Below are 12,970 nucleotides of genomic sequence, written 5' to 3' on the forward strand. Positions count from 1 at the left end.
CCAATGAAGGGAAAATATCTCCATATCCCCTATTTTTAGGTTTCATTTCTTGATAAACCCAAGGTATCAAAAGATATCTTCTAAACCCCCGGCCACTTTAAACCTATTTTTTAACCTAAACAAATGTGAGAAAGACATGCTCTTTCTAAACCCAAGTCTTTCTCTCTCTTCACTTATATACCCCAAACTTCTCTCTTTCTCTCTCTTCCAGCATCTCTCACTCTCTGTCCTCCTATGTTATTCCAAACACCGCTCTCTCTCCCGGTAATCTCTCACCTCCATGAAGCCCTTCTCTCTCTCTCTAAAAGTTTGGGAGGATGGCTTTTAGAAAAGGCATGTCTTTTTAGATTTGTTTGGCCTGAATAAACAGGTTTAAATTAGCTCAAGGGGTTAGAAGAAATAAAATCTACAATTTTTATGCCCCAAGATATCTTTTAACACCATGGGTCTATTGTGAAATGAAACCTAAAAATAGGGGTTATGGAGATACTTTCTCTTCAATGAATATAACATAATAGATGCGTACATTATAATAATAAGTTATGATATACACATGTATACACAAGCACAATAATTTGTCATAATATGTTCCAATACATTTACACAATATCACCACAATAGATCAGTATGTAACACATAAAGTAGCTATGGTACTAGATAGCTTATATGTATGAATAAGGGCATGAGACACGTAGAGCCACTTTTTGTCGCACCCTGAAGTTTCATGCATTCACACTACAACCATACACTAAATGCCATACATATATATATAAACCTATATATTGGTATTTGAACAAATTTCTAGCATATTGACTAGTTATAAATAATCACCTGTGGATCCTCTAGCACTTTGTAGAACAGCAAAAAGTTGTTTCCTTCCTTCCCTAGTAAAAGACGCAGCCCTGTTCCTCAAACTGTCTCCACTTGCAGAGCTCTGAAATGTAAAAGTCATGTTGACTAAATTGACACCAACAGGCTGCACAACCACAAACTGAAAGTGAAAGCATACGTAACTGCAAATAGAATCATTGCTAAATTTAATTTTGGATGAACTGTTAGATTTTTTATTCTCGGCAAAGGATAAACAGCCTCCCCTCCTTGCTGAGAAAGTATCCGTGTGATATCGATTGGTTCAATTCCTGTAAAAACCAAAGGAAGTGAAATCCTTCTTTATAAAATTAAGAGGTTATTATTTTCAAGGCTAATAGTCCTACAGTACAAAACCAATTAGAAAATTCCAGTACAATGAATTAAATATGCAACAGAAATATATGAGCAGAAAAATCTTGAAATGCAGATGCCAAAAAATGCACAATACAAACTCAAAAAAATCCATCAAACAGTATAATACATGTTATTATATTTATGGAATAAGCACCCAAGTGGAACGTTCACGTTCTAGAATTATTTAACATGTAACACAAAGGCAAAAAGCATAAAGCAGACAAAGGGTGAATTGTTGCATTGATCTAGCCCTAGGATCTACCCCAAGAAGACACCATTAAAGCTGAAGAAAATTGCAGAACTCAAGGGGCTGACTCAGGGGGGGTCACTCATCCCTTTCTTGTTACCTATTATAGCAAGGGCCTTCAGTTGGTTAGCAGAGAGAGCTTTTTCACTGTAGGACAATCTCAGGTTTCAGTGTTGCACCTGGGAATCCTGTTAGCTCACGCCTAAACTATGCCCAAGGCACCTTTTTCTTTTGTTATACAGTCCCAAAGCAAGTTGAAAAACTATGATTCATTTGCAAGTGTTTGAGATTTTGAGAACATCAAGGGCCTTCATGATAATTTGGGAAAACAAAGTACCATTGCTAAGGTCGAAGTGAAGCAGAAGGGCACATGATCAATGCCAACTATCCTGGGTCAAGACACCATGACCTTCCCCAATCATTATTTAGGCCTCTCACTTTGAGCATGCAAGCCTATAAAGACTCAGGAATCCAGTAATACAGAAAGCCAAAAGGAGATCAGCACCTTCCTCTCCATAGCGGAGGAAGGATCACACTTATTAAGCCTACCCAAGGAAATCTGCTAGTGTATTTTGTTTATTTGCATATGTATGTTGCAGTTGGAGAGACTACAAATTGATTTTCTGTGGCATGGTAGTAAGAGTGGGAATTTCATCTCTTAAAACGTTTGTCATCCTAGGAATCTTAGAGAACTGAATGCAGTTGACAATCAAGCTGTCAGGGAAATGTCTGCAGGCTAGGTAATGCAAATTCCTATCAAGAAAACATAAAGATTTCTAAAAAATAACTTATGAATAGATTCAAAATTAAAGGAAGCTAACAAGCCTAGCTTCAATGGCTCTACAGAATTCAAGGAAACAAAGTTTCTAAAACAATAACTCAAACCCCAACCAAAACCTTGACTCATATAGCCTTTATTTGAACCTCCTAATCCTAATTCAATTAGAAATGGAAGTCCTGATTGAAACAGAATTCGTAATGACATTTTTACTCCTGATAAATCAAATAATAATATATTTACTCCTAATAATCAAAGATTCCATGTGCACTTTAACTACTTTATTAAACAACTCCTATAATCCTAAAAATGTATATAAAGAAAAAAAACCTACAATCCCTAAGAAAATTAAAAAACCCTAAAAATAAACCCAAATTTAAAATTAAAATATACTCCTTCGAAATCAAACAAAAATTAAAAATAAGAATAATTTTGTCATGCATCACTAAGGGAGGATAAGATGGGTCTCTGAAGGAAGTCATCAGAGGCAAGTAGGAAATACAAGGGCTTGTAAGGTCTATTCTCAAACTGTTTGTTGTGCATTGGTAGTGTGGGAAGAGGTGATAAAAAGGAAAAGAATGAATGGCAATCAGTCCTTCAATATTGGTAGGTTGGAGCTACTTCAGATCCATATGCTTTGGTTAGTGCCTGTCTCAAGAGGAGAGGTAGAAAAATATTGCAGCATCCCCCATTTAGCAAGGCATTGACAGAGACTTCTTTACACAATTCACATCACTTTGGGCCACCTAAATGACGTATAAATCCATAGTTACCTGAATGTCTCACCCAAAGTTGTAATTCCAATTAGGAATCCCTTTCCATGATCCCGACAAGGAATCGTTACGGAATCCGTTTCCATGAAGTTAGGGGGAACATGGAGCAAATAGTGGGGTGCACAATTGTGCACAAGCCACCACAATTGCGTGCAAAAAACCAACACTGTTTTCGCACGAATCGCACGTGTTGAGTTGAGCGCACGCGGTGTGCATGTGCACCAAATTTCGTACGGAGGGCAATTTGATGGCACTTCTTGCGCACGTGTTCGAGGGAACGTGGGGCAAATAGTAGGATGCACAATTGTACATAAGCCACCACAATTGAGCGCAAAAAACCGGCAATCTCAAATCTTTATTTTAGGAATCTCAATTCTAGCACTTACAGAATCTCATTCCCAATATTTAATCGATTCCGCAATTGTTGAATCTAGGTTCTTCATTTGTTGAATCAAGATTCCCAATATAACGATACTCAATTGGATTTTTTTTTATCTAGATTCCTAAATATCAAGTACTGTGGTTCCCAATGCAAGAAACAACGAACTAATCAAACATCAAATATTGCTTCCACCTCATACAATCCCAATCTAATTTTTTAGAATCATTATACAATAAAATCAAATACTAATGTTCTAGGTGCAGAAATCTGTGAATTATGGATTGGTTCAAATAATCATGGACTTTGATTTGAGTTAATTGGAAACCGGACTAAAGATGATTGCCTCCCATAGTTCATAAGTGCTACCATAGTTCAAAATCTCAATCACTCTCTATCCATGGGTGTGCTTCATGTTTTAGACTTGCAATTCTTCCTCTAATGCTCAGGTACAATGTGAATGTCAGCAAAATAAGGGAAAAAAAAAAAACAAATTAAAGAACATGGCATCCAAGATCATGAAGGCTTGCTATTTTTTTAAGGTTAACAAGGAATAGAGATTTAGGTTCGATTCAGACGCGGTTCTAATGGTGCTAGGACTGGCTCAAACCATGTTTCTAATGGGGCTAGGATTGACTGCCTCTTTTTAAGATATAATTGGCAAAGAGTTTTACAAAAAATAGACCTAGAACATAGACCACACCATAGCACAAAACAGGCCTATTTTGAATTATACTAATAAATCAAAAATTGCGTTTTAAAATACATGAGATGATATTTGTATCGTTTGTACATAACCCCCTGTGAACAAGAAGTATCTATTATCATTTGTACATAACCCCCTGTGAACAAGAAGTATCTATTAATTGACCTTACTTCTGATCCTGTGTCTTAAGCTCAATAGTCAATATACAGACTTCATATCTATCTACCGAACCCGTCTACGAGTACTCACCCAAAAAAAAACCCTTCTTCATGTCTTAGAGACCTTTGATCTCGATTTCTTGATGAGGTTCTAAGTTGTTAAGGCGCAAGATGTCATTGATGTAGAATCTTGATTCTAAAGGGGTTGAAACTCGACCTCCATAGAGTTACAAATCTCGATTGCCAAGTGGATCATTCCAAACTGATATGAATCTCGATTGCAAATTGGTATGAATCTCGATTCCAAAGATGTCGGAATCTCGATTCCATATATAAAGGAATATTGATTCCATATGGGTCGATTCCAAGTATGTTAGAAACTCAATTCCTAAGAGGTCGGGATCTCGATTACATATATGTAGGGATCTCGATTCCATTTGGGTCGAATCTTGAATTCTACAAAATAAGAATCTTGTTGCCCACGATTCCCTTTGTATAGACGTCGATTCTAAAAACAAGAATCTTCTAGCCAGCCGCAATTCTGCGATTCCCGATTCCTAAAATGATTCGGAATCTCAGGCATTTCCAACAACCATGCATAAATCTATGGAGGATTCTGTTTGTGGATACGGAAGGTCATTTCTTTGTAAGTTCTTCGGATGAAGTGACTTTGATGTTCAACTGTACCCCTTCTACCATGGTCTATGGGATCATTAGTCTAAATAAAATCCTCACAACGTATCATAGGGAACATCCTACGATCCAGTTCCTAGTGTATGCTTTATGTGATTATAGGAACACAGATGAGTCAATGGATCATCTCCTCATTCATTGCTTAGTACCGAGCAACATGTGATCACACTAATAGGGCTTTTGGTATTCATTAAGATTGACCAGAGGGAATAGTGGGCATTGTTGTTGGGTGGAGTTCTATCCGCCTATCTCTAAGCAGTCAGATTATGGCAGCTATCGCGATTGGACATTCTTAAGGGAATTAGAAAGAAAAGAGAAACTGGACTTTTAGAGAGCGGAGAACTATGTTTGATTTTCTTGTGCACACCCTAATTTACACCATCTCCTTCCACCAAACCTGTGGCTTAGGAGCGAATGCTTAGAAATTTGCCAAATCAACAAACCTCAATTACCCCGCGAACCTCAGCAGAATCTTATAAAACTTGCCGAGTCTCATCTGCTTCCCTTAGGTTTAGCAAGATTAGGCCGAGCCTCATAAGACTTGACCAAGTCAACAAAACTCAGCTCCATACCAGGCTGAGTAGCGCGCCAAGTCTGAATTTAGAAACATCGTTAGCAGCATTTAGAGATACAACTAATCAAAAGGGATTCCCATTTTCAGTTCCATTGAAGAAAAATGACGTTTAGCACAATAAAACAAGCAAGCAAAAAGCATTAGAAGTAAACCAGCACCCATGCACTAGGATTGCAGATCTCAACAGGCTTCACAAAGACGAGCAGAAACAGAAAAGACAATTGCCATTAACGATTTTAATTGAGTAAACATTTACCTGCACGTTCAAAAAAATTTGCTTGCATTGGCTGCCTATTCGGATTGATTATCACACGAGTTCTCCACACTTGGAGAGAGCCATCCTTTGAAAGAGTGAGAAGCAAGCGCAGCATAGGATGCCATGCAGTAGCAATTATTGGATGTGATCCAGCCTGTGTTCTGTAATTTGAAACAACCAAAAGCAGAAAAAATAATATTAACAGGAAGTAAGAACATACAAAAAAAGCATTATTAACTATTAATGACAATAAATAAATGTCAGACCCATATAAAATGAAACAAAACCCAGTCCTTCAAAAGCAACTAAATTACAGAAATAACAGTGTTACTAGCTCAACAGAGGTAACCAGCAATAACATTACACCACATGTAAATTGCATATGTAAGCAGACAGTACCTTATTGGCTATCATGTTACAACTTTCGGAAAAAGATTCTCCAGCAAATATCATCTAATAACATCCAAACCACGAAAGATGATGACCAATACAAGTCACATTAACTCCAAAACCAGGTTCTTAACAATCACAGCAATTTCAGTATTCAACAGTCCCTTTCAATCCCTGGTCAGAGATCTCATGAAGGAGCCTGCAGTTATGTCGGAACAAACTAACAACATGTAATGTATAAGTCTGATCAAATAACCCACCACCATATGAAATCAAAGTTACTTAAGGTAGTAGCCACTTATGGTGTCTTCTACATACAATAAACAGGTGATAGAAGGTCGTCTTCAGACGACTTAAAGCCTTGAAACAGATTGTCATCAAATAGGCTTGAGATCAATTAGCTGAACTTCGCCATGATGGCCAACAAAAAAGGTGATAGTGGGTGTCCTTGGTGGAGACCTCTCAAAATGACGAAGAATCCTTAGGAGGATCCATTGACTGCAACCAAAAACCATGGGGAAAAGGTACACCCCCTAATCCAGGTCCTCCACCTGTTACTGAAGCCCATCAAGTGTAGAACTTAGTCGAGAATGGCCCAGTGGACATGATCACAAGTCCTTTCCCAGTCTAGTTTGAGAACAAGGCTAGGGAGCTTGGGTTATCTAGTGAGGATGCACTCATGTGCAATCAATCAACGAACCATCCAGAATTTGGCAGTCTAGGACAAAAGCCCCTTGTGCGGGATAAATGACATGGATTAGCACATGTTGCATGCGCTAGGCAAGCACTTGACAGTATTTTTTATGTGTCTAATAGTGGCCCTACTATAGTCAAAGGGCTTCTCATATAAGATATGATATGGAGGACAGGATTGGCTCTTCCATGACAGTTCACAATCTTATGAAAGAATGTGGTGTTCCTATGTCTTTTTACCCATTTGATCCTAGATCTTTGATGCCGATATGAATAGATCTCCTTGTGCATTAGTAGTTCCTAAATTCCACTTCTGCCTCAACCATCCTAGCTCTCTCAACTGATGAGAGACATCTAGTTTCTTCTAAAAGTTCCAACTCATAAATTGCTTGCAATAGGGCCCCTTTCCTCCCCCGATGTTCAGAGATATTAAGTTAATCATTCAACAAATCAAATTTTTTGCCGCGTTGTCATAGTGAGATCAATTGATATGATTCACTGAAGTCAAGCCACTGAGACCAGATTGCTATCTAAAGGATAGCGATGTGGTCCAAAATGGGTTCTAAAAGGGATCTGAAGTGCAATCCCAAGAATTATTCATCTTACTAGGGGAAAATAATCTAATCTGCTTAGATGAATTCGGCTTGCAGCATGTTTGGACCATGTGAAAGAATAACCTTGGGGGAGAGACTGATCAAACAAGTTTCCATGACAAAATTCAAAAATCCACCATAGTAGTTGTGATACGGCCATTCCTGCTCTTCTCCAAAGACCACCTAGTAACATTAAAAATGCCGCCAAGGCACCAAGTGTGGGGGAGGAGAGGCTACCTGTGACGACCTAAAACTTTTGGTGCAAAAAAATAAAATAAAATAAAAATAAAAAATTAATAATAATAATAATAATATTAATGGTGTTAACAGAAATAAATACAAAATAAATAAATAAAATAATAATTATATATTAGTAATGATAATAATAATAATAATAATTTTATACCGCTAAGATATTGCTACTTTTATATTATCAATAAATAAAACGATATTATTGTTAATATACTTGAGGGTTCAATTTTATTTGGGTGGACCTTAAGTCCACCATCTTAAAACTTTATGTTAACACAAGCTTTTGTTTTTAACATGGCGGCTTTACATTCCTCTTATCTCGTTTGTAAAACACCTTGCATCTGAGGTGTTTCTATTTTATTCGACACTCTCTCTCTCTCTCTAGCATGGTTACTGTTTATGTTTAGGTAATGATGAATATGTGCTTCCTTTAAAAAAAAAAGATTGGGGATGTGAAAAAGAATGAGGTTGTCGATTTGGTATGCAAGGTAACTTTTGCAAACACTACTTTCATTTGCTCCTGTAAATCACAATCCATGTTAAGTTGATTTTATATGCTTTCTTTCCCTGGAAAAGATTTTTCATTCACATCGAGTCTCTAAAGAAAGTACCGATGTTTTTGTGTGGGATGGAACTGATGCTCCCCCAATTTCGGAGTTAATGTAAGGGATCTCATTGTCTCGAAGAATAATCTTTTTAGTAAAAATGGGGATATTTTATCTATTGTAAAATATTTTAAATACTGAAAATTACTAGAAATAAATGTGATATTTCCTTTTTAGTAAAATTGTGAGATTTCTTTCTACTGTTTTTGAATATTTAGACATTGTAAATTTCATGTGCAAATGACTGCCTTATTATTTGAAAGCTGATATTTTTGCATTTGATTATAGAATTGTCTGTGAAATGTTTATTTGCGAATTGACATCCCATAAATTGTGATAATTCCGTACTCTTGAATTTCTATAAGAGTTTTTCTATACATATTAGATTGGCAATTATGCTAGAATGTCTTTACGAACTGTTACCTTTCTAAATTTGAGCCCAAAATATTTGACTGGTTATTTTTTAAATGTTATTGAAAGTGACTGTTACTAATGGTTTCAGTGAAATTCATATTAATAATTTAAGTGATATGTTGAGTACATGATATTGCTGCTTTCAAATGTTTAAAAAGATTTAAAAATACTTTAAGTATGCAAGTGGATTCATCTGGTTCGTCGGTGAGGTATAAGTGGACCTATCCGGTACGCCGGTAGGGATTAAGTGGACTCATCCGGTGCCGACGAGGTATAAGTAGACCTGCAAGGATTAAGTGGACCTATCTGGGACACTGATAGGGATTAAGTGGACCCATCAGGACGCTGATGGGGTATATAAGTGACCTACTTGGGACGCCAGTAGGGTAATTTGTGAAATCCTTTTAATTATGCACTGCCGTTAAAATGTTATATGCATTTCAATTATTCGGATTATACTTAATTATGCATTTTTTAAAGTGAAACTGTTAATGCATTTCTGTTAATAGATCTCCTTTTTGAAAATAATGATATCTTTTAACTATGATTACTTTTAAGATTATGATGATCACTTACTGAGTAGCCAAACTCATCCAATTATGGTAAACATTTTTTTCCGGATAACTGCGGTTTCATTTTGAGTGCTCGTCAGGATCAACTCTGGAAGATATTGTTGTTGTGCTTAAACTTTTTTTGTTACTTTGTAAGAATTCACCATTGTAAATTTGTCCTAAAAAGAGATGTATATATGTTTTGACTGTCACATCTCAGGAATATCAATATTGTAAATTCTTGGGGCGTGACAATTATGGTATCAGAGCAATAGGTTTAAGATTCTTAAGAAATTTAAAAAGAGTGTACTTAAAATCACATTTATTGTGTGTACAGATTGGGACGAAGTCATGATTCATAATAGCTGAAGCTAATATGGAAGGAATTCACAAAGCTTTGGAAAATATAGTTGCTCTAATGCAACATCAAATGGAAAACAACAATCCACCCAAGCAGTCAGTTACGGGAAATGGTAGGAGTAATATCGAACAATTTAAGAAATTGACCCCACCTTCTTTTAAGGTTGTTGTAAACCCACTGGAAGCCGAGGGATGAATTATGCAATTGGAGAAAATATTCGAGGTAATGGAATGTCCTGATGAAAGGAAGGTGGCCTTGGCAGTTTTTATGTTAGAAGGTGAAGCACAACATTGGTGGCGAATGGCAAAAGGTGTATTGGTCAAAGAAAATAAACTCTTGACGTAGGAAGTATTTTCTAGATTTATTCAAGACCAAAAAGAAATGGAATTTCTGGAATTAATCCAAGAAAAACGGACAGTAGCACAGTACGAGGCCAAGTTTACTGTGGTCAGGTTTGCACCACATATGATTAACAATGAGGCAAGAAAGGTGAAAAAATTTTGAAAGGGGTCTCTGACCAGCTATTAGAAGCAAAATATCAGTCTTAAAATTGAGAACTTATGCTCAAATAGTGGATCGAGCCCAAATTGTCGAAAAAGATTTCGAAGATTGCCAAAAGATGAAAGATCAGAAAAGTCAGGTTAGACCCACACCATCTAATCGACAACAGTTTGAAAGGGTAAACAAGAAGCCAAGGCCCTTGCCACTTCAAAGCCCAATAGAACCATGTAAAAAATGTGGGAAAAACTATGGATCGAGCCCATGTTATTGGAATACTGGAGCCTGTTTTAAATGTGAAAAATTGGGGCTCCAGAGTAGAGAATGTCCTAGCTTACAGATGCAATAGTTTCCAAAGCAAGTAGAGATAGCTCAAAAGCCTCAGATAAAAGGAAGAGTATTTGTGATCACCCAGCAAGACGCTCAGGCCTCAAAATCAGTGATCCAAGATACTCTTATTATCTTCCAAAAAGTAGCTCATGTTTTTATTGATCCTGGATCTACTCATTCATTTGTGTCACCACACTTTGCATGCCACTTAAAGGTAGAACCAAAACAATTAGAATACATTCTAAAGGTAGCTACACCGATGGGAAATTCAAGTGACACCAATATAGTGTAAAAATCCTGTGTAATAAAAATAGAAGAAAAAGAACTGCTGGTTGATTTAATACTCCTAGAAATTCAAGATTTTGATGTAATCTTAAGCATGGATTGGCTTTCTGCATACCATGCAAGTATTAATTGTTATTAGAAAATGGTTACCTTTAGTATTCCGGATCAACCAGTATTATACTTCAATGGTATCAAAGAAGATTTCCCATCATATTTAATCTCCTGTATTCGAGCTAATCGCCTCCGTCGGAAAGGGTGTCAAGGCTTTCTTGCCTATATCGAAGAAGATAGAAAGGAAAAGATAAATTTGGATACCACTCCGGTTATCCTAGAATTTCCCGACATTTTCCATGAAGAATTGCCAGGATTACTCCTTAACAGGGAAATTGAATTCTCTATTGAATTATTGCCAGGGGTAGCCCCAATTTCTAAGGCACTTGCAGAACTTAAGGAACTTAAACAACAATTGGAAGAATTATTAAAAAAAGGTTTTATCAGGCCCAATGTGTCACCTTGGGGTGCTCCGGTATTATTTGTTAAAAAGAAAGATGGGACCATGAGATTGTGTATCGATTAAAGACAGTTGAACCAAGTGACAGTGAAAAATAAGTATCCATTACCTAGAATTGATGATTTATTTGATCAATTACAAGGATCACAAGTGTTTTCAAAAATTGATCTTAGATCTGGATACCATCAGCTTAAGATTAAAAGTGAAGATGTTCCTAAGACAGCTTTCAGAACAAGGTATGGCTATTATGAATTTTTAGTCATGCCTTTTGGATTAACCAATGCACCTGCTGCATTTATGGATTTGATGAATCGGATCGTTAAGCCCTTTTTGGATAAATTTATTGTGGTATTCATTAATGATATTTTAATTTATTCCAAGAATCAGAAGGAACATGAGCAGCATGTAAGAATTGTATTGCAAATATTAAGAGAAAAGAAATTGTACGCCGAACTTAGTAAATGTGAATTTTGGCTTGAACAAGTGACATTTTTAGGACATGTCATATCAAAGGAAGGTCTATCAGTTGATCCTTCAAAGGTTGAAGCCGTTGTTAATTGGAAACAGCCAAGTAATGTGACTGAAGTTCGAAGCTTTTTGGGATTGGCAGGATATTACAGAAAATTTGTAGAAGGATTTTCTTGAATCACAACCCCATTGACTCGATTGACACAGAAAAATATCAAATTTGAGTAGACAAGTGAATGTGATGAGAGTTTTCAAGAACGAAAAGTTCGATTAACTTCAGCACCTATTTTAACTATTCCTGAGGGGAGTAGGGGATTTGTGATTTATACTGATGCTTCACATAAAAGCTTGGGTTGTATATCAATGCAATATGGGAAGGTAGTAGCATAAGCATCCAGACAGTTGAAAGAATATGAGAAAAAATATCCAATTCATGACTTGGAGCTGGCTGCAATAGTATACGCTTTGAAAATGTGGAGGCATTATCTATATGGTGAGCAATTCGTAATATACACGGATCAAAAGAGCTTGAAATACCTCTTCTCTCAAAAGGATTTAAATATGCGACAGATAAGATGGATGGATTTCTTAAAAGATTATGATTGTACAATCCATTATCATTCGGGAAAAGCTAACGTTGTGGCCGACGCTCTAAATAGAAAATCTATAGGAGTCTTAGCTCATCTAATGATCCAAGAAATGAGATTATTACAGGAAATAGTGGATTGACATCCGACTCCATCCAGTAATGATGTGGTAAGTATGATTGCCAAAATTAAGGCAGAACCTCAATTAATCCAACAGATTCGATCGGCACAAAAGAAAGACCCTCAGCTTATAACAATTGTAGAAGAGGTGAAGCTGGGAAAGAGAGAAGAATTCTCTATATGTTGTGAGGATCTGCTAAGATTCAAAGGTCGGGTTTGTGTCCCGAATGATGAGTGTGAAGAAGCTATCTTGGAAGAAGCACATCACTCTCGTTATACGATACATCTTGGAAGTATTAAAATGTATCAAGACCTCAAGAAAACCTTCTGATGGAGTAATATGAAAAAAGAGATAGCACTATTTGTGTTTAAGTGCTTAACATGCCAGCAAGTAAAAGTTGAGCATCAAATGCCCGCTGGGTTGTTGCAGCCTTTACCCGTGCCAGAGTGGAAGTGGGAGCACATATCTATGGATTTTGTCTCTAGCTTGCCTAGAACAAATTCAAGACATGATAGCATTTGGG

General features: G+C 36.6%; 1 protein-coding gene across 2 annotated transcripts in view; it reads right to left on the reverse strand.

Moving 5' to 3' along the window:
- The window catches only part of LOC18421752 (Transducin/WD40 repeat-like superfamily protein), a 49,307-nt gene that overhangs the window by 17,893 nt on the left and 18,444 nt on the right, over positions 1 to 12,970 (reverse strand). For both annotated transcript variants that reach the window (XM_020662345.2, XM_088865102.1), the window contains 3 exons: positions 5,789 to 5,949; positions 1,015 to 1,139; positions 832 to 934 (listed from right to left, as the gene is read on the reverse strand). In XM_020662345.2, the coding sequence (XP_020518004.1) occupies positions 832 to 934; positions 1,015 to 1,139; positions 5,789 to 5,949 (389 nt within the window). The remainder of the gene's footprint in view (positions 1 to 831; positions 935 to 1,014; positions 1,140 to 5,788; positions 5,950 to 12,970) is intronic.

This window comes from Amborella trichopoda, chromosome 4 (genome assembly GCF_054954075.1).
Source record: "Amborella trichopoda isolate Santa Cruz 75 chromosome 4, AtrichopodaSantaCruz75HAP2 v2.0, whole genome shotgun sequence".
NCBI lineage: Eukaryota > Viridiplantae > Streptophyta > Magnoliopsida > Amborellales > Amborellaceae > Amborella > Amborella trichopoda.